Here is a 24,853-nt window from a genome sequence, read left to right as displayed (position 1 = left end):
TACATGCATACATCTCTCCCCACTGTAGTGCAGGGATAAAGTTATTCACTCATGCTTAATATAGTCTCAAATGGCATGAAGTGTTGCTATGCGATGAATAACTTCTAGATCAGCAAAGGCATCTGTTTCTAATCAAGGTACTGAATGAGGCGGTAACGGCACCTTTAAAGCAACTCAAAACTGTGAGATGAATAATGCGATCTGTGCAGTGAGTTTTGATCAGAAGCTCAGCTCTTCAAATGTAAAATCTCAATTGTGCCATTGAATCCTGTGCATAATGGAAGGTTGGGCTGCTCAATGCTTTCCAGACGTCATTACTGGTAATGTATGTTATTATTAACAAATGCACTCTGTGTAAACACCCTTCCTCTCTTTTTGCCATATTCTCATTCACTGTCCAATGTTTTGATGAACTGTACATTCCACGGGTGACTGTTGTTGCTTTTTCCCTTTTGTACATTGTGTTTATCAGACTGTTCTGCTGTATGATTTGATTGATGATGCAAAGCAAAAGATTAACATGATAAAACCCAAACATAACTTGGAAAACAACCAGAAAATGTCCTGAAATTCTTGCTAGACCAGCTAAGACCAACATGGACTTCCATGCTCTTGTCAGGCTAGTTTATGCCGGTTTAGAACTGGTCTAGCTGGTGGATCAATATAACCCATGCTGCAAAACTTTGCTGGTCAATCTGTTAAAACTAGTTGATGAAGGACTGTCTTCCTGCATGAACTACAGGGTAAATTGTGTAATGGAAAGAATAAAAAATGTACACTACCATTCAAAATTGAGGTCAGTAAGATTTTTTGAAGTCTCAGATTTTTTATGAAGGCTGCATTTTTTTTCAGGATTTTTTTGATAAATAGAGACAACAGCATATATTTGAAATATACATTTTTTGTAACATTATAAGTGTCTTTAATGTAATTTTTCATCAATTTAATGCACCTTTGCGTGCATTATAAAATAAAAGTATTTATTTTAAAAAAAAAATCTTACATAAGCAAAACATTTGAGTGGTAGTATATATGAAAAATTCATATTTAATAAATCATTACAAGCTACAATAGTGTTAAAAGTGTGTTACGGACATCAGCATGCCATGCTAGGGACCAGCATCATGTGCAACCCCGGAAAAGACCACCCTTGTACTCTATGTTGGGCATCTGTGTTAGCAACAGTAAGCAAGAAAGAGAGATAAAGGAGCAGATAAAAAATAATAACCTTTATTCTGGTGTTGGCTCTCATCTCTCCTCCTCTCCAGCTCCTTCCGGTCATAATTGAGGCGCTTCAGGCACATAATTCCATAATGCATGCTCACCCTGTGGGGTCAAAAGGTCACAAGGGTCATTGGAGGTCACGGGGCTATCTAAATGAATTAGGTCATTCCACCCTGACAAAGTGTTACAAGACCCCAAGCACATTAGATTAGGAAAGGCCCTAAGACACACACCTGCACCAAGAAAAGAATTGGTTGGCATGAGACTAAGGATGATAAAGAGAAGGAATAATGAAGTGTGTGGCAGCATTTAACAGATGGGGAGAGGGAGAGAGAAAACACCTGTGGAAACTGTCCACCATTTTCAGCTGCCCACGCAGCTCTTTCTTGGTCAGATGGTCCAACATGCGGGCGTCCACCAGTGACTCCATGAAGTAGCTTCTGTACTGGGGCAAACCCAGACTGGGCAGCCAATCATTGCCCACCCACTCATGGTTCATATCTCCATAGGCCAGGATCTACCACAGAGGAAAAAAAAATAATTCGCATTACAAATGCACTTTAGATTTCACAGTTGTATTTTAGTTCACTCATTGCAATGTGTATTTGATGCATCCAAATCCAAACTTCAGGGGTTAACAATAAAGGTTTGGGCCAGTTTATGAAACTGTCACTTGCCTTATTGGATCTTAATTTTTATTTTATTTTATCATGCACATGGATTTTTATGCCTAGCATAAAACAGTGTTTTTATTGCTAGCTAACTACAACAGTTTTCAGTAACTGAAAAAAAGATAAAATAAAATATAAATATTCAAAAAACATTTGTTGAAATACAAAAATTACTAAAACTAAAGATATATAGAAACAAAAACAAAAAACTAATAAAAAATGACAAAAGCACTTAAAAAAATTACTAAAATTCAAGCTGAAATATATAAAAATGAAATAAATGCTATAATATGAAATAATAGTACTATAACAGGCATAAAAAGCTGTTAATGCTATTACATCTATTAGTGCACATTTCCTTTTGTAATGAAATTGTGAAATTTAATGCAAAAATAAATAACTATTATATAATAAATGTAATATTTAAAATGTACAATTGTAAATAAAACATTTGTGTCATTTAGGCTTTACTTTAAGATAATTTAGTGTCAACCATCTGATGGCACCATCAGTTTGAAAGTGTTTAATGGATGTATTGACGTTACTCACCTGATCCCAGCTAATCTCTTTCAGCTCCTTGTGTGCGGAGGTGATAGCATGATAGGAGAGAGGTGAGGAAGAGGAGATAAGGAACACAGCAGAGGGGCAGAAGGAAAGACACATCGATGGACAGGAAGAGGGAAGAAGAATGAAAAGGGAAAGCAGGAAGAGAGGTACAAAGGGAGGAACAGTTTGTTAGTGACCGGGTCATTAGTTGGAAGCAGTTCACACTGAAACAGAAAAAAGAGGGAAAGTTGAGGATGTTCAACGCTACAGCCTAGCCAGACACACAGAGGGGGAGAGAGAAAGAGAGAGACGCATCAACACATGTCCGATCACTCCACTCTCTCCGCATGCCGCCTCTCATACTGTCCACTAGGAGGCAGAGCGCTTTACAATCCCACACAGTTGTGGTTTCATTTTATCTAGATGAAATGTACAGTTAAAAAAAAAATAAACGGATGAAAAAAAGCAGGATGGTCAAATTAATACATAACAAAAACTGAATATCAGTTCCAATAAAGTATCACTGGGAAAATCTGTGTCAGAAGTACATCAATGGTGGGTAAGAGGTTTTGTGTCCAAATCCATTGCTTTCTGAAATGTATTTTTATAATTGATTGCTTCAACATTGTTACATCTACTTCTCCCAAACTAGTAACCTCGTCAGAGCAACATTAATTAAAATACATAAAGTGTGACTACTAACTGGTTTGGTTGCTGCAGTCAGGGACTCCATCTCAGCATGGGTCATCCACACGTTACTGGTTGACTGTGGGAAGAAAAGAAAACACAAACCACATATAAAGTTATTAGGATTACTATTTATTAGATTTGTTATATTAAAGTGGGGTGAAAAGAGTCTGAGACAACATTGAAGATATGGGATTAAAAATCTAAAAATCTTTTGAACATTTTAAAACTAATAAACGTTGTGATATAAAATTAATACAAATATTGGAGATTCTGCACAATTTTTTTGATCACTAATAACTTGTACATACTTTGTACAGACGGGTTATATACGTTGGGAGAGACATGAGGGTGAGTAAATGATGAGAGAATTACAAATTTTGGGGTGAACTATTTCTTTAATTTTTCATTTGTGGTCTCAGATTTTTAAAAACCCACTGTAATTTTTATTAAAGAATAGTAATTATTTGATGGTGCATTTAAGCGTACGGAGCGTGTGCTGGCCGGGGCCGAGGGACTGGTCAGAGACACCATCTCTTGAATGGCCAGTCTCAGTTTGAGGCGGTGCAGAGGGTTACTGATGCCGATCTCTCTCTGGATCTCTGTGTCTGACAGGTTAGCCATGATGGCCCCACTCTTCACGTTAGCACGACATGCTGCCACGTACCATGCTGGCATGCCCACCCACAGCTGAGAGAGAGAGAGAGAGAGAGAGAGAGGAGAGAGAGAGAGGGGGTGATCTTTAGGAAAGTACAAAACTAACAGGGGATCAAAGTAACACAGAACGGAAGTCGATGATAATGCCAAATTTTCAAACATAATATCATATATCAATATAAAACGAAACAAGCCCCCTTTTTATCCATTGCAACATTTAGATATGCAGCCATACTTCCAGCCAGGAGACAACAGTGGGTCCATCCCAGGATGCAAAGGGTAGCCCCTGTCGGCATGCCTCCTCCAACAGCTCATGTCTAAAAGAAAGGGAGGGATGTTCATTCAGTACAAAGAATCAGATACAGAGTGTGATGGAAGCTACTCATTGTACGAGTAAAATTACTTCTTCTTGCTGCGACGGTCCTTGTCCACCGGACCAGCCATCTTAGTGAGTCCGAGGGTATCCACAGAGCCCAGGTCATCTGAGGGGGTCGAGGCTACAGGAGACACAGAGATGTTAAGGGTGACAATCAAATGAACAGGACTGACTGTTTTTAAACACTTTAATGCCCATTAAAGGAACATAAAATTGTCAACTACCACAGAAATCAGGTCAGTTTATCTTGACTTGAAGCGATTATCAGTGTCCCATAGATTTCCAATGTAAGTTCCATTGCATTGATATAGAATAAGATTGAATTAAAATGTATATAAAGCTTTTTTGGAAATCAGAACATTCCTTTAAAAATCACATAAAATCAATATTGCAGTTTTAGTTTATGCCTGTTAGCTTTGAAGCTACCTAGTGCACAGTATTAAAATTCACTTTTAGCCGATATAGACACCCATTTAAAAGTTTCGGGTCAGTTTGAAAAAGTTTTTTTTTTTATAAATTCAACAAGGATACATTAAATATATCAAAAATGACAGTATGGGCATTTATAATAATGTTAAGAGAGGATTTCTATTTCAAATAAATGCTATTAGTTTGAACTTTCTATTCATCAAAGAATCCTAGAAAAAATTATTCCACAAAAAAATATGAAGCAGCTCAACTGATTTCAACATTGATAATAATCAGAAATGTTTCTTGAGCATCAAATCAGCATATTAGACTGATACTGTATCTGAAGGATCATGTGACACTGAAGATTGGAGTAATGAAGTTGAAAATTCATCTTTGCATCACAGTAATAAATTACATTTTAAAACATATTACAATAGAACAGTTATTAAATGGTAATAATATTTCACAATATTACTGTTTTTACTGTACAAATAAATGTAGCACTTCAAAAAATGTTTTTTTAAATGACCAACCACAAGCTTTTGAACACTAGTGTACTTAATTACAACGTACAGTTTTTGGTTACACTTTATTTTAAAGTGTCATTGTTACAGTGTAATTACTGTATATATTTAAGTACTGAGTAATGTACTTACTATAGGGTTAGGGTAGGATTAGGATTTGGTTGAGGGTTAGTTGCATGTAATTATGCATAATTTACTGTTATTTCTATGGTAAGTACATGTGACATATGTAACAAGGACACTGTAAAATAAAGTGTTACCCGGTTTTTGTATTCCAGGAGAATTTTGTACTACACAGATTTTTGTCCAATCACGTGCTCTATAGAATGCCCTCCCACTAATGTTAAAGCAAACAACTAGCATATAGACCTTTTGCGCCAGAGAAACGAGGGCGCAGCCATCTTTAGAATATTGTCTTTTTACTTCAGTTTTTGCAGTCGCACTGTATATTTCTATGGCATCGCTGTCGAGAAGTAATTAGCTGGTGAAGTGGATTTACTTATTGTAGAGTTAATCAAAGTTATCATGAGCATTGTAATGTTTACAGCAGATGTTTTAACGAATGTCAGTAGACCCGGGAAGATTTTTAAAACGAGCCGTTCATTCATAAATAATATCGCAGTGAAAATACAAACCGATAGACAAAAGACAACGAGTGCAGCGCTGAAAAGGGGCGGGGCTACATAAGGTCTATAGAAAATCATGTTCAATGACTGTGACATAAATAAAAGTTATTTGTTACTTTAAAAGGCAATAAGCCCGTTGATATGTCCCAACCAAACTAATACTTTCAATAGGAAATAATTCATCAATTTAATTGGGGGCCTTTAAGGAACATTTCCTGATAATTTAAGGATATTGTGCAGTGCTATTTGTCATTTTTTTTGTCAAGCATTTTTTTGTGTGTGTGTTTTTTTGTATATTTTGCTGTATTTTTAGGTTAGACTCACCCAGAGATGCTGACTCACGTCCTGGCTGACCCATTCGGACCTTATCCTTCTTCCCAAAGAGCCGGCCGATGGAAGACTTGATGCTTTTCTTTTTGCTGGCCTTGTGGAGGGAGTCCTGGCTGCTGTTTGAGCTGCTGCCATCAGCTGAGAGGCTGAAGTCCACAGAGAGAGACAGGGAAAGGTCACTTATACAAGGATATTAAGACTGAAGTGTGACGGGAAAGCCGTTTTGCACATTGCAAAAAAAAGAATATCATTCCTATGCATGGACTTATTTCGGGCCGGGGCGATTAACACACCTTCGGAACTCACGACTGTCATCCAACATTGCACCAGGGTGAGTGTGCGTCATCCTGTCCAGTCGCAGTGCACGAGGGGTGGGAGGAGGGGTGGAGTCCAAAAGGGCTAGGGACCTGTCGTCATCTTTGTTGTTCTGATGGGTAGAATGGTATAGAGTCAGCTGTTTGCACATGTTTATTCAATGTGTGATAGCAGTACTTCACACATGCTCCTACCTGTCTGTCTGTCTCGCGTGCTGGGGAGTGGGGTAGGCGGGGAGTGGAGTGCCCGGAGCTGGGAGGAGAGGGCGATGCCAGGGTGGAGGATGTGAGGGACGGGGGGATGAAGCCACGTCCTGTGCTGTCCCGTCCCAGAGAGGTTGGGGGAATGGGAGGGCCATCCAGAGCCACACTGCTGACTCTACTCTCAATCTCTTCAGCACGAAGCTCTGTGCTTTCCTTCTCTTCCTGAATCAGCCTGGAGAAAATATGACAGGTGGGTAAGACGAGGGCTTCTGCAGGTTTCGTGAAGCTAACTGAAAGACTTTTTTCCAAAGACCATTTAAATGGAAATTGCCATTATATTGTATTTTTTTATTTGAAATGCCTTGGGATCAGATATATATATGATTGAACAATTGGAAGCTTATAAACTCAAAAAGTACAAATTTACCTTAAATCTAACAAGGAATCAATTACAAGTGCTTTATTCCCTTCATACAACATTTAATATTAATGCATTTTGAAAACACTTTTGGCTCCAATTTAAAACTTTTAGGCATTCAATACATTTTTTTACAAAAAGTTAGACCTTTAAGACTTTTTTTTTAAACCTAGAGAGAGAGAGAGAGATCGAAATGAAAAGAAATAAATCACTTTTTTTTGTGTGGTGATTTACTATTTGACTAGTTGTCCAACAATCTACTAGTCAGTTAGTGCTAACTAGTTTATTCAAATAAATGTAAAATCTGAGGTCAATATTTTTTTAATTAATGCTTTAATTCAACAGGGATGCTTTAATGCAATGATAAAAGTTTGCAAAATTTGTTTCCAGAATTACAGAGTTTAAATGTAAAACTAATAATATTTACTTTAAAATGACAAGGAAATATGTTAGATTGTTAGTATGGATATAAACCTTCAATATAATGAGCTACATATTTAATTACACATTATTATTGTAATTTTACACAACTTTGTATGTAATTTAAAAATACTGTATAAATAATATAGTAATTGTCCTGTAAAAAAAATAAGCATCACTGTAATTTGTCGTTAATGATATAATCCTTAAATTACCAGTCAATTAATTAATTTACAGATATTGTTTGTAATTTTACAGAGTTTTGAATATAATTTAAACTGATCAGAAGTGGCAGTACTTTTAAAATGTTAAAAATAATTCTGTTTATCAAATAATCCTGAAAAAAATTATCAAGCTTTCCTCAATTATATAAAGCAGCATAAATTTCAACATTAAATAAGAATAAGAAATGTTTCTTGAGCAGCAAATCATTATATTAGAATGATTCCTGAAGGATCACTGTGACAGCTTTCAGAAAATTCAGCTTTGACATCACATGAATAAGTTACATTTTAATATATATTAAAATAGAAAATAGTTATTTTAAATTGTAATGATATTTCACAGTGTTACTGTTTTTACTGTATTTTTGATCAAATACATGCAGCCTTGGTGAACATAACAAACTTCTTTCAAAATATTAAAACATCTTACCAACCCCAAACATGTCCGATCGGGGTCAGGTCAACCCAAAACTGACAGTGTTTTCTTAAGACAGAGTTCACGCAACCCACCAACGAGTCAATTTTGAAACTATAATACTTTTAATGTACTGATGGTTCCTGCCAAATAACCTCCTTATTGAGCCTCCGTCCTGCTCTTTCCAATTAACCTCCCTCTCAGAGCGCTCTCCATTTCTCTAATTTAAATGAAAGTTTGATTTTTCAAAGCGGTCTCCAGGTCCCTCCGTTTCGAGTACACTCACTTAATCTCTTTGTTGATGGCCTCCAGCTGCTCCTGCAACATAATAGCGAGAGTCTGCACATCTGTCTGGCCGCTTGGTGAGAGCAGCTCTGAGCCGAAGAGCGTCTCGCGATCCTCTTCATCATCAGAACACCTGTCCTCCACGCCGCCCTCAAACCCAGTGCCTAGCAAAGCTCCAGTGTCCCAGTCGCCGTACTGCAGAAGAGAAAGGCAATAAATGACCCGTTTAATTTCACACGGAGCCATTTTGTTCACCCATTAGCAAGTTCAAACAAAGATGTTCTCACTTTGCTAGTATCCTCCCTTCCACAGCCCCAACGTCCACGATGAGCCCGTCTGACCACTCCTCCTGTGCCTGTGTTTCCATAATGATCTAGGTGGGTGGTGGAGCCAGCAGGAAGTGACCCTCCTCCTTGGGAGTACCTCAGCTCCAGAGCACTTCCTGGCAGAGACCTAATAAAGAAACAGTGGAGGTCACGGTTAGAGTTAACATGAAATTTGCCCGTTTACGAGATAATGCCCACTTTCACTTCACAATCCATATGATTCCTGATGGATAAAATACCGTTATACTCATAAATACGCTATCGTTCAAAAGTTTGAGGTCTGTAAGATTTCTCTTTGAATATATTTTAAAACACAATTTATTCCTGTGATGCAAAGCTGAATTTTCAGCATCATTACTCCAGTCTTCAGTGTCACATGATCCTTCAGAAATCGTTCTAATATGTTGATTTGCTGCTCCAGTAGTATTTCTTATTATTATCAGTGTTGAAAACAGTTGTGCTGCTTAATATTATTGTGAAAACCATGATAATTTTTTTCGGGATTCTTTGATGAAGAGAAAGTTCAAAAGAGCTGCATTTATTTGAATCTTTTCTCTTTACTGTCACTTTTTTTTTTTTTTTTTTACATCCTTGCTCAATAAAAGTATTAATTTCTTTCAAAAAGAAAAAAAATGACTGGCCCCAAACTTTTGAATTTGTATATGAAGTCAAATGGATTGCGAATGTCATTTCATGTCAACTTTAGAATAAAGATGAACTAATAAATCTCCTAAATAGCTCATAAATTTTCATAAATCATCTTTTAATAGAGGACAGCAGAAATGTTATGTGTCTTACCGTGAATAAGAGGAACCAGGTCTTCCTCTCAGCTGGTCCAGCTCTAGCTGAAGCCTTTCCAGCTCTGCAATCAGTTGATCCTGGGAGGAATAAGACATTATTATCTGATAATGTAGCCATCTTAATACAGGTCAAGTGAACAGAACCTTTTTTTTGCATTAAAGTTTAGGAACGTACCTTGTTCGCTAAGAGATCATCTTGGATCTTCTTCATGTTAGCGAGCTCCTCGGAGAGAGCGTTCTGTAAAACATTATAACAGGCTCTAACATTCATTTAACTCTCAGACATTTTTATCTAAAGACCTTTGTGTGTTTGGGAATCAAACCCATGACAATGGCACAGTTAAGGTGTGTCCATGTCATTTCGGCATTACAATAATTACAATATTTCGACTTAAAGCTTTCAAATCCTCATAGAACTCGTAATTATAACTTGAAAACTCTGAATTTTTGAAGAGCTCTGACTGTGACTCTGAAAATGGTAGCAGCCTCGGCAGTAAATAGTAGTTATGTAGTTATCTCATAATATTTCTGTTGAATAATTAAGCATGTCTCAGTAATGAAAGAGCAATCTGAAAATAAACAAAAAGCATGCAATACCATTTAATGTAGTTAGCACAGAGGTGGATACCTATCTAATAAACTATAATGCATTTGTAAAACAATTTTTACTTATTGTATTGTACTTCTGTCTATTGATTACTCAAATTACACAGATCAGAATATTTCCAGGTTTTCCACAATCTTGGGAAACCTGGGCATCTTGTGTTTTTATGACAGTATGTTGAGCTAAAAATTATTTTCCTAACTTTTAAAAATGCATCTGGAGACATACCGTCTGTTTTTGAACACCAGAAAATGCCCACTTACAAACACACCCAATTGTGTTCAAAGGAACCAGAAACAGCCTAATTATACTTCCTCGAGACCGATTAGTTAACTACAGTATTTGTTCAGGCATCCCACAAGTGGATTTTGAACATTTGCAGTTCTGCACATTCCTACACCAATCTAGTCATGTTTTCTGTGTTCAGAAACATATCTTCTGTTTCTGACATTAAGCTCAAATTACGTTTTGGCCATTCATCACTGATTCTCTGATGAGAAACGCATTGAACACCTGCTTTCGTGCTGGAATTATGAGGGAGGACACAAAGAGGAAGCCTGAAACTCCTATTAGGCACAAACATAATTGAGGCAACATCTGGATTTTGAGGCAAACATCAAAGACGTGGTGACATGTCAAGGCTATTTTTCTGCTTTGGCCTTGACAAAGAAATGAAATCTGAAATTGTGGAGGATCGTACCTTCTCCTCCAGGGCAGCCATTCTCTCCTTCAGGTGCAGCTGAAGTCTCTCATTGGACTCAGACAGAAGCTTGTCCACCGTGTCAGAGAGACGCTTGTTGTGTTCGTCGTTCATCCGCTCCCTCTGCCTCGCCTGAGGGCAGGGAGAGAAAAAGAGAGGGGAAAAGTGACGAACAGAGAAAGGAGAAGGATGATGAATATTGAGTATATACTTGACTAACAGTGAATAAAATATGTGGCATCAAGGTGATGAAAGACGAGAGATCCAAGAGTAACACTATTTTGATTATTATACAACTGGTTTGTTAAAGTCGCACATCCCATCAGACGGGGATCCGCTTTAATGATGGAAAAAAAAGCAAAGTGCTACAAGAAACTTATTAGATCAGTTCCTTACAAGCTAGAAGTTGACATGAAATATAAACAGACTATATAAACCACTTTTTTTTTTAGAAAGTAAAGATGTGAAATGCTTAAAAATAAGAGTTTTTTTTAATACATTTTTTAGTCTACTTATCAAATTGGTTTCATAAACTCCAAATGAATCTAATGTTTTTTTATTATATATATATATATATAAATGTATTTAAAATTAAAATGTATTTAAATATTTGTACATTTCTGAAGATGTTTTTAATGTAAATTGTTCATGTATTATTTCAAAAGAAACAGGTTATAGATGTTAGCTCATTTCGGGTGTATTCACACTTGTAGTTTGATTTTCTTGGTTCAAACAAACAAAATGATACATTTAGTCCTGGTTCGCATTCGCAAGTCCTGGTCATTTTTAACAGCTAACCTAAAGATACAAAACAAAGAACAGCTTTTATAACATACGTACAGTACATATGATGGTATTCTCACAAAGAGCTTATAAAATGTGTAAAGGGGTTAAAACAGTGCCAGGAATTCCTCAGTTACACACACAAAAGAAGTTCTGCTGCAAGAAGATGGCAGTTCTGACATCTGTACCGAACTGTAATGGGAAACATTGTGACAATGACAAGAAAAAACATGTCTTTGGTCCGTGTTGCATTCATGTTTCAGCGGTGGGTCTCGGTTCGCTTGTTTGGGTTTTAGATGGAAGTTTTCACATTAATTTAAATGAACCAAACTAACTGAGCAATCGCATCAGAGTCTGTTATAATGGAATCAAACCTGTGTGAACACACCCTTAGAAACTAATGGTGATGTAATGTTTGTGAATCAAGCTAAATATACATTTTACAAACTTCAACTCAATATTTTTAACTTGCATTTGAATTTTTGAATAATCCATTACTTTTTTGTTACTCCAAAAGATCATCCATAGTAAAAAACGCCTCACTATATCTGAGCCTGACATGCTGAACAAACGTAAAAAGAGAGGATGAGTCACCCTCTGTAGCTCCTGATTCTTCTCTTCCAGTTGTGCCTCCAACTGTCTCAGTCGCTCCTCAAAGTTGCCGTGACGCTCCTCAGCCTAAACAACAGAGCAAGGATAAAATACATTTCAACACAGTTTGGACCTGTTTTCCATTTGAAATGAGTTAATAGCACATGACCACAAAGAGACAAACAGATCTGAACCTGACAGCACACACCTTGTTGAGTGCCGCCACCCTCTGGGCGAGCTGAGCCTCGATCTCGGGGAGCGTCTCGGCCCTCTGGAGGGTTTGCTGCAGCTTCTGTTTAGCATCGTCCAGACGCTCCTGGAGCTGCCTGTTCTTCTCTTCACTCTGAGGAGACCGAGGGATGAGAAGAGACAGAACAATGAGACCAAGACAATGAAGAACACCATAAGGAACACATTCTCTTCAGGGGGAAAAAGGTGTTTTGTTTTTGGTGGAGACCTGGTAAAAACACAATGGAACTTTTCTTCAAATCTCACAAGGTCACTTATGAAGCCACCAAAGAACCAAATGAAAATAATAAAGGTTATGGACAAAAATAAATCAGGTAAACAAATGTAAGGAGATCTATAACTAGTGATCATTTAGATAAGTATGAAAGGCAAAACCAACATGTCTAGACATATCACAGAGCCTGGAAACAGATTCTAAATTCTTGTATCCACAATTACAGACCTCAAACCACAAACCTTTAAAACAACAAAATAAATTCACTTAGACTTAAATTAAATTGACACTAATTTGTGGTTCCATTGCTGAGAATGTCTAAATCTACAGTACATCTCTATTTATTATGAATATAGTGTTGCCCACTGCACAAGTTGTTTAATTTTCACGATTTGACAGAGAAAGGCTTTTAACGAATATAAAGATATGGAATGAACTTTAACCAGATGCAAAAAAAAAAGAAAAAAAGTAATCCAAACCTTTATTAATTTCATTATTATAAATCTGAAGTCAGATTTTGAACGCTAGCAAAATGGTATGAGCTTGTTTATATGGATAGATCATGGAATGAAAGACAGTTAAGAAACAGATTTATTTATAAAAGTAAAAAATAAATGTCAAGATTGCCATAGTTTAGGAAACATTCATCTGTGAAAATAAAGAAATAAAAAATAATAATTGAATAAATACATTTTAAATGTGTGTCTTTTTTTTACATCAGAATATCAATCAATTTGCATGTTCATTCATAACCATTCAATTGTAAATGAAAATATAGCCTACCTTTCAAAAGTTTGGTGTCAGTACGTTTTTACTTTTTAAAGAAATTAATACTTTTATTCAGCACGGATGCATTAAATTGGTCAAAATTGTTCCACAAAAATATTAAGCGCCAAAACTGTTTCCAACATTGATAATAATAAGAAATCTTTTTAAGCACCATAAATATATTAAAATATAAAATTGTGCTTTTAAATTGTAATAATATTTAACAATATTAAAGTTTATACTGTAAGACATACTGTAGTATAGACATACTGTTGAACTGTAATATAAATTATATTTAAATTGAGCTTTTATTGAAATAAAAACATCAAGCTTTCACTGTGCTGTAAATGCTTTTTTTCTATAAAAAAAAAAACAAAGTTGGCCTTGTCAAGTTTGAATAATTTTATGGGAATGGTTAGTAACAAAAATCAAGCCCTACTTGTAGATTAATAACCTGAATATTGGAGGGAGCATGACCCCCCCATAGCGGATGGTTATAGCCCTGATAGCCTGAGGTGTTAAAATCTGAAATATTTCTTCACCGATAAAAAGAAAGAAAAGTCTTCAAACCTTTTCAAATGAAATAAAAACACAACAAAACCTTCCGGCACAATTGGTGCCATTCCCTGAGAATAACCCTCCAGAGACTGAAGATGAACACGCTGTTAAATGTTCCTTCAATAGTTACACCTTTCATGTGTGTCTGTACATGATTCTCCTGTTGTACCTGTCTGTATAAAGACTCTTTGCTGGCAAGCTCGTTCTCCAGCTTGTCTTTGATGTCATGGAGAGAGGTTGCCTCCCTCTGGGCACTGAGGTACCTACAGACAAAAACACACACAGTGAGGATCTGCAGGGCGCTTGATAAATCAAAACTGCAACTCTATCTGTGTCTTTTGAACGTGCGGACTGAGCTAATTCCCACTTAAACTCAGCAGTGAGATCTGGTCTAATCTGGCCTAGTTTACCTGCGCTCTAAGGTGGTGATTCTTTCCTCCATGTCCTCTCTTTGACACAGCGCCTGCGGTTGAGGGGGTGGAAAAAATGTGAGAGAAAAGAGAGAAAATGTCAAAAAGAATAAATACATAAGGTTAATAGATTGCAGAAATAAACACACACACACACACTAAACGATTCCAATCAGACCATTCAGTCACATTATGGTTGGGGCTCTGTCTAGACAGCAGTTTTACAGTAACTGTTTACCTCAAACGGAGCTGACTATAAAAAGTTATTGCGAAACAAAAAACCTGTATTCCAGAATTGTTATGAGGGAGGAGGAAGAGGCGATGCGATGAAAGACAAGTGTAGCAAAAAGGACGAAAGGCAAAGTGTCTTGGGAACTGAATGAAAAACTTCAGTCGAAGCAGATTACAAGCAACAAAACCTGCTCAAAGCAAAGGCATCCAGTTTAAATAGGACGCCAAGCCAGCACGGTAGCAATCGACAATTCTGGAAAATTCCATAACTAGCGAGTCGGTGACATGAAACAAGCGCTGTTGCCAAGTTGGCAAGTCATTGTTACCGCAGGAGAGTACGGCATGCTTCTATTATACAGAAAATTAGACTTCTTGCAAGAGGAATGTCAGATAGACAGCTGATTATTTTGTTGGCAGTTTGATTGATCTCGCTTTGGCTGACAGGCACACCCATCAACAACTAGAGCACTTTACCAACAATTAATCACTGCGTCGTGGCAGGAAACCCTTCCAAATGGGAAGGGAGGCGGGATGACAGCAAAACTATGGTTGCGTGACACAGGGCTCTTGATTTTCTTTTGAAGCTCTCTCTGTGAGAACTTAACCTCCGACCCACCTCTTTCACGTCCCTCTGAAGCTTCTGATTGGCTTCCTCAGATTTAGCTAATTCCCTCCTGGCGGTAGTGAGCTGTTCCTCGATCTCTCCAACCTGCACATGGGAGACAAGGCTCAGACGTTAACTTGTGCGCATGAACGCATGAAAACACAGAAACGAGCCAATGAAACTTGGATGCGTTCCAGTAGCCGTATCTCCCTCTGTCGTTTCTTGTTTGTTTTTTTCTTTTGCAATCTTGGAATGCGGTGCGCATCCACCAGAGGGCAGCAGAATGTGACACCGTCTTTCGCTCAGCATCTCCTCTGATCCTGCATCTCTATGGCAACCATAGGAATGCCAGGCTAACTGAAACCTTCTCATCCAAAATGTGTCAGTGCTCAGAGTGTGTCATACTGTAGGTCTTCTCCCACTCCGTCTGTCCCGTATTTCCTTCCTGTGTCTGTGAACATTATATCTCCATCACACACATACACTTACAAGCTCTGTTCCAAAGCCCAACTGCCTTCGAAGGCAGTGTCCTAACCATCACAGATCCTCATAAATTGCTGAGTTGAAATGGTCTTCACAGAAAGGACCTCTGCACATTACACTAATAGTGCACTTTGTTTGCACATAATTTATATTTCCATAGAGTTGCCGTTAGCATGTTGTAATACTCTAATAAGAAATAAAGTGCATAGCACAATTTTTTTTTTTTTTAAAGTGACAGTAAAGACTTTTATACCAAAAGATTTCTATTTTAAATAAATGCTGTTCTTTTGAACTTTCTATTCATTAACGAATCCTAAAGAAATTGTATTACAGTTTCAACAAATTATTAAGCAGCGCTGTTTTCAACTTTGATAATAATCAGAAATGTTTCTTGAGCATCAAATCATCATATTAGAATGATTCCTGAAGGATCATGTGACACTGAAAGACTGGAAGCTGACATCATAGGAATAAATTACATTTTAAAATATGTTTAAAAGAGAAGTTATTTTAAATTCTAATAATATATTCAATATTATTGTTTTTACTGTATTTTTGATCAAATACATGGAGCATAAGAGACTTATTTCAAAAACATAATATTTTTACCATGAACTATGTATACAAGATATAGTAATAAAATATATAATAAAACAAATAAATGGAACTGAATAAAATACCTTTTTTTATTTCTAACAGATTCGAATTATCTCGCCATCTTGGAATTATTTTTTACCCAGCTTGATGCAATGCATTATGGCAGATATATCCAATCCTGCTTCCTGCAGAATTTAGCTCCAACCTCAATTGAACACACCTGAACCAGATAGTCAAAGTCTTCCATATTACTAGGAACCTCCTGGCCAGTGTTTTTGAGTAGGTTGGACACCACAGCATTATGAAATTGCCTTCTCTGTGAAGGATACATGTGATGTTGCCTTAGAACGTGGATAAATTTGGCTTCCTTTTGAATCATTTTGTCATCTCAGGATTGTGCCTACTATGATGCCTTAAAATGCTTCCGCTGTAGGCAGCAGTGCAACACTCACCTGTCTGCACATGAGCGCCAGTCTTTCTTTTAACTGTGAAAGCTCTGCTCTCTGTCTCTCTATCTCTCCCTCTCTCTGTCTGTCGATCTCGCCATCATCCAAGATGGAGGAGGGGCCATTCGGGAGCCGCTGTGTGAAAAACAGAGAACATGAGGAAAAGAACAGTGAAAAGATTCAATACAAGATTCAAACAGTTGTGACTCACCTCCTTTCCATTGTCCAAACCCCGCTCTCTCCTTTTAATCTGATCCCGTAAAGACAGTACCTAAGCATAACGAACAAATCTAAGCATGCAAGACCAGCGTGCCACATACTGAGAGAAAAGGGGGTACAAACATATATCACGATAGTATGATGTTCACCTCATTTGTGGACGATTCCAGCTCTTCCTCTAGAACAGCGACTCTCTCTAAAGCCACACGCAATCTCTCACGCACCTGAGGGAGAGAAGAACAATAGACAATGAATCAACAGGGAGAACCTGTCCAAATAAAAATCACCTCTTTGAAGAGACACAGTTATTCTATAGAAGTCTAGCTTACACATTGATATCGGCCTTAAAAACTTCTTAATGAGTTTGTAAAGTGTAATCTGAGCATGTTCACCTGCTTCATTGATAGCTATGGTTTTTGAAGTCTTTAAATACAGTACATTAGTCATGTGGGTTACTTTTGTGATACTTTTATGGTGCTTTTGCTCATATTTGGAGCTTCAGACCAATGTGTTTTCATCATAAGCAGGACTAACCAGCACAACACAATGAAAACAGAAACTAAAATTCAGATATTTGGATTTATCGTGATATGCCGACATGGTGTAGGACAGGACAGAGTGGGGAAGGGGTGCTGACCTTTTCATCCAGGGCTTTATGGTGTTCGAACAGGGACTTGAGGGCCTTGAGCACCTCCACCTCGCTGGAGACTCCAGCAGGAGACTGAGCCTGCCTCTTCACCACAGTCATCCTCAGAGAACGCTCGTGACGAGACACCAGACACTCCAGATGCTCCAGCAGGAGCTAGATGGCACGGGAAAGAAACAGAGAAAGTCAGTTTCAATTGGGGAGACGGGGACTAGTTATTACCCATTTGTTACTATAGTGAACATTTCCTAGGGTAGGATCAGATTAGTCACATACACAACCATTCAAAATTTGGGAGTCGGTAAGATTTTTTACGTTTTTGAAAGAAGTCTCTAATGCTCACCAAGGCTGCATTTATTTGATCAGAAATAAAGTAAAAACAGTAATATTGTGATAGATTATTAAAAAAAAAAAACATAATACATTGTTTTCTATTTTAATATATTGTGGTGCTGACACTGTTTATTCTCTGTTATAAATATGCTTACTTGATTCACTTACTGTTGGGGGGAGGTGTCCGGGAGGGAAATGGTTAAGAGGGAGGGGCTTAGGGATGTAAGGGCGGATTTACGGGGGAACTGTGAGCGGGGCGGAGAAAAGTTAGTCGAACGTGACATCTCTTTTTGGGGTGTTCATCTCTGTGACATCTCTGTTTTTGGGGACAGTTATGACACCTCCTGATACCCGTGTTTAGGTTGTACACGTTCAGGAAATAAACCTCAGCCGTTTGGTGCTTAAAAACCGGATCTTCGTCTCCTGTCTGTTTCTCTGGGAAAGTGCATGACGTCACACTATTTTAAAATGCAATTAATGTATTTAATCGTAATACTTTTTTTTTAGGATTCTTTGATGAATAAAGTTTTAAAAAACAGGATTTCTTTGAAATAGATATCTTTTGTAACACTATAAAGTCATTTCTGTCACTTTTGATCAATTTAATTCATTCTTGCTGAAAAAAATAAACTTTTGAATGGTTGTGTACCTTAAAGTCTTGGCTACAGAAAAGCTACTGAATATTTTTACCATTATTGCCCAGGCCAGGACAAAACATTCACTTCACAAGTAAACCTTTTGTACACAATAGCAATATTAAAGGGTTAGTTCACCCAAAAATGAAATTTCTGTCATTAATTACTCACCCTCATGTTGTTCCAAACCCAAAGATATTTTTTATGAAGTCTGAGAGCTGTCTGACCCCTCCATAGACTGCAACGTTATTCAAGGCCCAGAAAGGTAGTAAAGACATCGTTAGAATAGTCCATGTGACTACAGTGGTTCAACCTTAGTGTTATGAAGTGACGAGAATACTTTTTGTGCGCAAATTGTTGAAGACGTAGTATTCTCGCCGCTTCACAACATTAAGGTTGAACCAAACTATTTAAGTCTTTACTACATTTCTGGGCCTTGAATAACGTTGCAGTTTATGGAGGGGTCAGAAAGCTCTCGGATTTCATCAAAAATATCTTAATTTGTGTTCTGAAGTTGGAACGACATGAGGGTGAGTAATTATGGTAATGACAGAAATGTTATTTTTGGGTGAACTAACCCTTTAATATTGCTATTGTGTACAAAAGGTCTACTTGGGAAGTGAATGTTTTGTCCTGCGCAATAATGGTAAAAATATTCAGTAGCTTTTCTGTAGCCAAGACTTTAAGCTACACAACCACTCAAAAGTTTTTTTGTTTGGAACGACATGAGGTAATTAATGACAGAAATTTCATTTTTGGGTGAACTAACCCTTTAAGGTAAATTGAAACAACAACAAACAAAGCAATTCTACTTTGTATTTTTACATTAAAGGGATAGTTCGGCCAAAAATGATATTTAACCCATGATTTACTCACCCTCAAGCCGTTCGAGATGCATATGTCAATCTTTTTTCAGACGAACACATTTTCAGTTATTTTAGAAAATGTCTTAGATCTTTCAGTGGTTATAGTATGAAGCAATGGGGTCCACCTCCTTCAAGTCCCAAAATGTGCAGTAGCGGTAGCGGTAGCGGTCGACGCGCGTTCACGGAGATGGATGCTGGCGTATGACGTAGGACGTAGCGTAGGAAGCGTCGTGACATAGAACGAACGTAGAGTTTTGTTTTGCTCTGCTCTCTGGCTGCGCTGTCACGTTCGTTCTACGTCACGCCGCTTCCTACGCTGCGTCCTACGTCATACGCCAGCATCCATCTCCATGAACGCGCGTCGACCGCTACCGGAAGCCAGTTATTTTCATTTATAAAGTTTTAAATATGTATATTTTTACGACAAAACCGCACGGATTACCCTCAGAAGGCCTTCGTTTATCCCCCTGGAGCCGGATGGACTACTTTTGTGAAGGATGCATGCACATTTTGGGACTTGAAGGAGGTGGACCCCGTAGCTTCATACTATAACCACTGAAAGATCTAAGACATTTTCTAAAATAACTGAAAATGTGTTCGTCTGAAAAAAGATTGACATATGCATCTCAAACAGCTTGAGGGTGAGTAAATCATGGGTTAAATATCATTTTTGGCCGAACTATCCCTTTAACAGTGAAAATATTGTTGTATTTAATAAAACAAAGTATATTTCTCATCAGGTTTTCTCATCTTTTTTACATTTATCCCGAAACTAACCACCATAAGAAACATTAAAACTCAATGGGCTCAGGGGAGGCAAGAGAGCGCTGCTTCATAACTTTAACCGCTCATGTCGCTGTTGGACAGTGTCAACATTTTGATTATACACGTATTATTTATACACTTTTTAATGGCATATTTTGAAATAGTTGCATTGTTTTATTTTTTCTACAGTGGATTATTGTCCATTTTTTAAGAGGCACTTAAAAAATGCCTCCCTTGCCTCCTGGGTGGAAACGTCCCTGCAAGAGTAGGATATTGCACCCCAGCCAAAACATTTCATCAAAAACAAACACCCTAAACAGAAAACCACAAACACAAACACGCGATATGGAAAGGATATGATGTCTGTTTCACACACGCAGATTATGGTTATGGGGTTACTGACCCGTGTATTGTTCCTCTCCGCCTTGAGCTCAGCAATCTCCTCTTCTCTCTCCAGCAGCTGCTCCCGACATACATTCAGCTCTTTGGTCAACACCGCAAACTCCTGCTCACACACAAACACACACACAACAACAGAAAATGAGCTCTGTTCTGATCTTTACAGGCTCTTTACAATCAACACAAATAATCCAGAGTGTGTATCCAGTGCTGTGGTCAGCTTGAAATATATTTACAGATCACTCAAACCACACACACATAATGTAGAAATAAACACATACACCATATACATGTGTCCACTGTGTCTGGGCTTCAGACAGCATGCCCACGGACCACCCACGACTCACTGACCATCTGAGGCATTACACACAACTGAAATGCACTTTCTCCATCTGGCAAGATCTTATCTGATTCGCTGACTTCACCAGATGTAAGAGTGCCCTTACTAAAGAGTAGTTTATTCAAGTGTTCTATTAGTATACTTCTTTTAAACTAAAAAATTAAAAAGTGTACTTTATGTACTTCTCAGAAATATACCTTTAAATTACACTTAAGTGTACTTGACTTATACTGAGAGAAAAGTCCAAGTATATTTGGCCTGTACTTGTACTCAATCTTTTGATCGAGATATACTTAAAAGTATAATGAAGTATTCAAAGTATACTTGGCTTGTAGTTGTGTTAACTCTTTTGATCGAGTAGCCTATTAAATATACTTTTTCATATACAGTCTTGTGAAACTTACATTGTTTGAAAATATTGATTAGAACATTGATATAAAACAGATATATTTCTATATATATCTGAACTTTTGTGTAGGCTAGTCCACTGGTAGTGTAAAGGAATTTACTCTAATTCTACTCTTTCCCTAGCCTGGCTAACGTCAGACCTCGTCTCATTGAGACGTGGTCTGGGAACCACATGTTCATTTTCTCGTATTTGAGGCGTGGTTTACGAATGCCCAGAGCCGTTTATTGGGCGCTACGAATGTCTATCAAATGCGCCTGTACGTAGCTCATAGCCAATCGTTTCAATTATACCAGATGACGTATGTAGAGCGACAGAAATTCGACGAGGAAGAAGACGAAATAAACTTGCGTTCTAAACTACTCAGAACACTATCTAAGGCTGCATCGAAAGGTAACTTCGCGTCTGCTGCCATGTTGGATCCATAGATATAAACAAACTGCTTCGGTGTGTCGCATAGACGTCGTCATCGTCTTGCTGCTCCATCCCCGTTCTGTGATTGGTTCCCTTTTTGAGGGGAAAATCTGGTCCATGGTGTCCAGGCTGCCTAGCAGCATGAATAAAATCGCGCTGCGGGCAAGGCAGCATGGGGAAACCCAGGCTACTCTTTCCCCACCATTGATTGAATTTTCCAGTTATCCATGTTTTCACTGTTATAAAACAAGCTAAAACAAGTGATAGAAGATTGCTCACTCAAATGTAAAATAACGTGATCGTCAAACATTAAACAGCGTGTAAATCAAAACTGCTTAATATTACCAAATGAAATGAAGCGTAACCCATGAAGAGAAAACGACTGTGAAGCTTTGGGGGTGTTGGATAATATCTACATTTGAACATAGTAGTATACTGCAAGTAGTAAACTATAAGTATAATGTTATGTTCACTTAAAAGAAAACTTTCAAGTATACTTGCAGTATAAACTACTAAACTAGTAGTTTACTGAGAGTACACTTAAGTGTGTACTTTCATCAACTAAAAATGTACTACTAGTATTAAAATAGTAAACTAAGTAGTTTACTACTGTTACACTTATAGTACACTTAAACGTATACTTTTATATACTAAAAGTGGGCCAATTTAGTCCCAAGCAGTATTGAAATAGTACACAAGTTTACTACAAGTACACATTGAAATTAGTATACTTACTACATAAAGTATACTTAAAAATATACTTGAACATTACTTAGCCTAAGTATACTTCATAAAATGAACTTGAAGTATACTTCTTTTTCGTAAGGGTGTGTCTGAAATCGCACACTGTCTGAGCAGGTACTACATTTGACAACCATTAAAAAAGTAGGCCTATGTTCAATGTAATATGAATGAAATTCAGACATACTATATCAGTCATGTTGTTACAGTCATGTGATCCACTAGCATCAGTTGCGTTGCTTAACTGCCATTCATAAATCCTCTCCCGTGGCCTCATGGGAAAGTAAAGTGTCCATCACATGTGCACTTCAGAATGTCGCAGGAAATAGCAGGTCATCTGGGTACTTTTCGCCTACTGTTTTCCGAATACAGGCGGTTTTTGCTCCAAACACATATATTTTTTGGTTTGTTTAAGGCCAGTTTGGCCTGTAATAGAGCAAATAAATAAGAAAAACAAAAAAAAGCAACCAGTATCAGAATCGACCCAATCAGAATCAGCCATGAAAAATCATGATCGCTGAATCCCTAATTATATTTACACATAAGAAAACTTTAAATGAAAGCAAGTGGTTGTGTCAAAAGCAAATGAACACAACAGTTCAACAGTTCAAGCAGTGAGATGTGAATTAATCAACATCTCATGGGATGACATTTGAGATTCTTTAAATCAGTTGTTCTTATCCAGGGTGCGGGGGCCTCAGCAAACTTCAAAATGCTAAAAAAAACTTGATGTAAACTGAAATCGTATTTCCTTTTCCACCTCAATAACTATTATTTTTATTAAAAATCTTGAATCACAGAATCATGTTTAATTCATTCAACGGTTTCGGTTAATAACGAAAGGTTTGAAAACAAGTAGCATTGTCATAATTACAGAAATGATAGAGGAAATATCTTGGCCTATATGGAGGGCCCTCAGGTCAAAAAGTTTGAGAACCACTGCTTTACATGACATTTTTTTAAATAGTTTATTAAATACTTGAACTATTTAATAGTATAGTTTATATATCTATAAATGTAATTAATGTGTATAAACCAATCCAGATAGGAAGTAGTAATTTATACTCTTTGCGTAGAGAATTTAATGGTCTTCAAAAGTTAACAAGTAAAAATTATTTCTCCATCATTGGGAAGACCATCAGACGACAGCAGCAAGAAATCTTTGTTCCAAAAGTGTAGAAAAGATTATTCAATTATTGCACATTTACACTGAAACCAAAGCTTGTTTGCACTTCCCGTGTGTTTTGTCACAGTTACGTGTTTTTGTGTACGAGCAGTGTTGCATACATTGATCTCTTTACCTGCTCTTTTTCTATGTGCATACATTCTGCAAACAAATCGCCGATCCCAACAACTGAATGTGTTAATGCATTGACCTAAAAAACATGAGATTAACCACAAACTATCAACATTAAACAATTTCATTTATTGACAGCCCAGTGTCGTTTCATCGGTTGTCTAAGGCTGTTGATTTGTAACAGAGGCTGGTTTCATAAATGCCAAAATCTTGGTATCGTACATGTGAGACTGAATCAGAGTCCGTTACTTTTTTGCTTCTGTGTGAACAGATGACAAAGTCCACATTCTGAACACTCCGATGAGCAACTCTCGGGTGTAAGGTCTTCATAGCACCATGTTGTGTAAGATGACATATGGCCTCACATGGCTGCCACTGCGAGCCTAAAGCCACACCATCTTTTTCTAGCTACCTATATGTGACCGGGTGCCTTCATCAGGAATCACGCATGACACGCCTTCCCGGTCTTACGTAGATAGAATCGCCACGTGCACGTGGAAGTATGTACTTTGTCTATTCATTTACTTCAATGCGCAGTAGATATTGGGATTTTTATTAGACAATGTTGAAATATGCGTGCGAGATGACATGGCAAACGTTCGCAAGTAAAGAACCACCAATAACAAAGTGAATCAAATCCTGTTCAATCAAGTCAGCAAGTCTTTGGACATAAACAAAAGTAAATCTGAGCCAATCTTTCTAAGCAAACACATTCACTCTGTAATGCAAACGAAACCCCAATCAAAAGGCATTTACCAAGCAAAGCCCAATTCTAGACCAATCATGTCGCATGTTCCTTCTGAGCTCAAATCGGACAATCATGTTCCCTTTCCTTCATGATGAACGTATTTGGTGGGTCATGTCTCCATCCATCCCGTCTATATCTAACTGCCTCACTTTCTGCCAACAAGCAAAAATAGGGGAAAGAAGCTGGATCAAGAATTAGGAGAGGAAAGGAAAAGAAGGAGGAGTAGGGGGGCTAAGCTTAGGAGTGGTATAGTGGTACACAGATGGTAACTCAGTGGGCCCATAGGACTTTGGCATTCTGGAAATGTACCTTGCTGAGATTGGACTAGAATTATGTTTGGCACAAGTA

General features: G+C 37.6%; 1 protein-coding gene across 3 annotated transcripts in view; it reads right to left on the bottom strand.

Annotated features, from left to right (window-relative positions):
- The window catches only part of ppfia3 (PTPRF interacting protein alpha 3), a 40,527-nt gene that overhangs the window by 5,370 nt on the left and 10,304 nt on the right, over nt 1-24,853 (bottom strand). Inside the window, exons 3-27 of one of the 3 annotated variants that reach the window (XR_014629465.1) lie at nt 20,564-20,665; nt 17,553-17,717; nt 17,065-17,139; nt 16,908-16,967; nt 16,703-16,831; nt 15,183-15,275; nt 14,336-14,388; nt 14,095-14,188; nt 12,345-12,479; nt 12,140-12,223; nt 10,763-10,894; nt 9,634-9,696; nt 9,457-9,536; nt 8,620-8,785; nt 8,334-8,527; nt 6,562-6,802; nt 6,346-6,479; nt 6,047-6,198; nt 4,189-4,282; nt 4,021-4,102; nt 3,618-3,818; nt 3,145-3,207; nt 2,445-2,712; nt 1,566-1,741; nt 1,229-1,326 (exon numbers count right to left, since the gene is read on the bottom strand). Coding sequence is in view for 2 of the 3 variants with exons in the window: in XM_084426594.1 (XP_084282720.1) it covers nt 1,229-1,326; nt 1,566-1,741; nt 2,445-2,471; nt 3,145-3,207; nt 3,618-3,818; nt 4,021-4,102; nt 4,189-4,282; nt 6,047-6,198; nt 6,346-6,479; nt 6,562-6,802; nt 8,334-8,527; nt 8,620-8,785; nt 9,457-9,536; nt 9,634-9,696; nt 10,763-10,894; nt 12,140-12,223; nt 12,345-12,479; nt 14,095-14,188; nt 14,336-14,388; nt 15,183-15,275; nt 16,703-16,831; nt 16,908-16,967; nt 17,065-17,139; nt 17,553-17,717; nt 20,564-20,665 (2,893 nt within the window). In the remaining variant the exon portion in view is untranslated. The remainder of the gene's footprint in view (nt 1-1,228; nt 1,327-1,565; nt 1,742-2,444; nt 2,713-3,144; nt 3,208-3,617; nt 3,819-4,020; nt 4,103-4,188; nt 4,283-6,046; nt 6,199-6,345; nt 6,480-6,561; nt 6,803-8,333; nt 8,528-8,619; nt 8,786-9,456; nt 9,537-9,633; nt 9,697-10,762; nt 10,895-12,139; nt 12,224-12,344; nt 12,480-14,094; nt 14,189-14,335; nt 14,389-15,182; nt 15,276-16,702; nt 16,832-16,907; nt 16,968-17,064; nt 17,140-17,552; nt 17,718-20,563; nt 20,666-24,853) is intronic. The other 2 variants (XM_084426594.1, XM_084426595.1) reach the window with 2 other exon arrangements.

Source organism: Rutilus rutilus (genome assembly GCF_951802725.1).
Source record: "Rutilus rutilus genome assembly, chromosome: 1".
NCBI classification, from domain to species: Eukaryota; Metazoa; Chordata; class Actinopteri; order Cypriniformes; family Leuciscidae; genus Rutilus; species Rutilus rutilus.
The sequence above is the reverse complement of the archived record's forward strand: the minus strand, read 5'-3'. Positions and strand labels throughout refer to the sequence as shown.